Genomic DNA, 1,722 nt, shown 5'->3' on the forward strand with positions numbered 1-1,722 from the left:
CGACTCGCAACTGAACAAGACTTAATTTGTGAGTCCATTGCCATTTCCCCTGAAACCCAACTCCGTATGCACGCACCGGGACACCATCACCATCACGGCCTCCTCAAATCAACCATGTACGATGCATTGGTCGATGAACCCTAGCTAGTGGAAGTGCGCTCTCTTGCTCTTGACGGGGCCTCTGGGGATCTTGTTCAGCACGTTGGCGTCCACCTTCCTGTAGAACTTCTTGAGGTCCTCGCCGCCCTTGGCCACCAGGTGGTCCACCTCCGTCCCGTACCTCTCGTACAGCACCGGCAACGTCAGAGCGCACAAGAATCCTGCAGCACAATGAACAAAATGTTTTTTGTTGTCGATCATCATGTCTTTTTTTTGTTGTTGTTGATCAAAATTCGGGGATGCTTACCAACGTAGACCAGAGTCGTGAAGCTGCAGTTGTCCCCGATCACCGCCACCACCCACAGAGATCCAATCACCTTGCGTTCAGAACAAGAATAATGGACGAAATTAGTTCACTGAGCTCAGATGATGCATGGGGCACGTGCAAACAAGGGAGAAGAAAGCATGGTACCGAGAGGAACTTCTTGAGGTCCTTGCCGCAGGCGATGTCGTAGAGCACGGCCACGGAGCGCTCCAGCTTGCGGTGCACCGCCATGGCCGTCTCCCTGAAGGCGTGCTCCGACACGATCACCTCCGGAACGCGCGGCGGCGCCCTGTCGAAGAGCGGCGCGGTGACGGACCAGAGGAAGAGCAGGAGCATGCCGAGGAGCGCGGCGTGGCAGAGCAGCGTCACGAAGTTGTACTCGGCCACGTCGAACAGGAACCACACCGCCGTCGCCCCCGCCAGCATGCCCGCCGACAGGTTCCGGTCCCGCCACAGCAGCACGTCCGCCACTGCCACCCCACCACATTGCCGACGTTCAGATATCACAGGTAGGTAGACGGTGCGTGCAGTTTCCAGAGGAAAAGAAACAATAATAATAATAATAATAATAATCGGTGGAGCGCCGCACCTTTCCGGCCGCCGAGGAACCGGTGCACGGGCCGCTGCCGGCGGAAGACGCTGACGTTGGGCGCTCGGCGGCCTTCGTCGTCGGACTCGGAGTCGCTCCGGACGTGAGGAACCGTGGCTCTCGGAGTCGTCGCCATCGCTGCCGTTCTCGTGGCGTGTTGTGCAGGTGTGATCTGGTGAGCGCCGGGCATGCAGGTCACAAAAGTTTCTCGACTTATAAGCGCTGCCATGCCGGAAAGAGCATGGGAGGTCGATCAGTCCGGGAAGGAAGGGATAGCTTTGTGCCGGGGGCAGAGGGGGGTGGAGGGATGCCGGGGCAAGAGGCTTGCTTCCGGCAGAGGTTTGCCGGGGACCGGGGAGATGCCCTTGCCAGAGCCTCCAAGACTCGGGAGCCAGCCAACTCTCTTACAGTAAAAGATTTACATACTTTTTAAAATTTACTAGTAAGATGCCCGTGCTACGCTACGAGGTAAGAAATGATCAATAGAACATTTGTTTACTTATTAAGTTATAATTAAGATACCCGTGCGTCGCCATGGAACAATTTTTTTTTACTTTACTCGACATTTATCAAAGTGACCTTATATTGTTAATAGGCCCACAACCGATATACGGTTTCCCATCGATAACCCCTTGGTCCAAGACAAATATTTTCTCCTTCATTTTCACCTTGCAAGAAGACTTGGTATTCTTCCTACTCGGATTTCTCA

The 1,722-nt window shown here is 54.6% G+C and overlaps 1 protein-coding gene across 1 annotated transcript; it reads right to left on the reverse strand.

Annotated features, from left to right (window-relative positions):
- Window positions 1-6: 6 nt before the first annotated feature.
- Window positions 7-1,303, reverse strand: LOC119331281 (reticulon-like protein B9). The gene is made up of 4 exons (XM_037604482.1): window positions 1,014-1,303; window positions 572-894; window positions 407-476; window positions 7-320 (listed from the first exon to the last, which is right to left on the reverse strand). Exons 1-4 carry the CDS (start codon window positions 1,240-1,242, stop codon window positions 145-147), a joined length of 798 nt encoding a protein of 265 aa, XP_037460379.1. The 5' UTR covers window positions 1,243-1,303; the 3' UTR covers window positions 7-144.
- Between the last annotated feature and the right edge of the window lie 419 nt (window positions 1,304-1,722).

Source organism: Triticum dicoccoides, chromosome 1A (assembly GCF_002162155.2).
Source record: "Triticum dicoccoides isolate Atlit2015 ecotype Zavitan chromosome 1A, WEW_v2.0, whole genome shotgun sequence".
NCBI lineage: Eukaryota > Viridiplantae > Streptophyta > Magnoliopsida > Poales > Poaceae > Triticum > Triticum dicoccoides.

Excerpts from the sequence above, each read along its gene's own strand:
- LOC119331281 (XM_037604482.1), bottom strand. The coding sequence starts at position 1,242 with ATGGCAGCGCTTATAAGTCGAGAAACTTTTGTGACCTGCATGCCCGGC. Across the intron at positions 895-1,013 it reads GTTCCTCGGCGGCCGGAAAG|TGGCGGACGTGCTGCTGTGG; the intron begins GTGCGGCGCTCC and ends GTGGGGTGGCAG. Across the intron at positions 477-571 it reads ACCTCAAGAAGTTCCTCTCG|GTGATTGGATCTCTGTGGGT; the intron begins GTACCATGCTTT and ends TCTGAACGCAAG.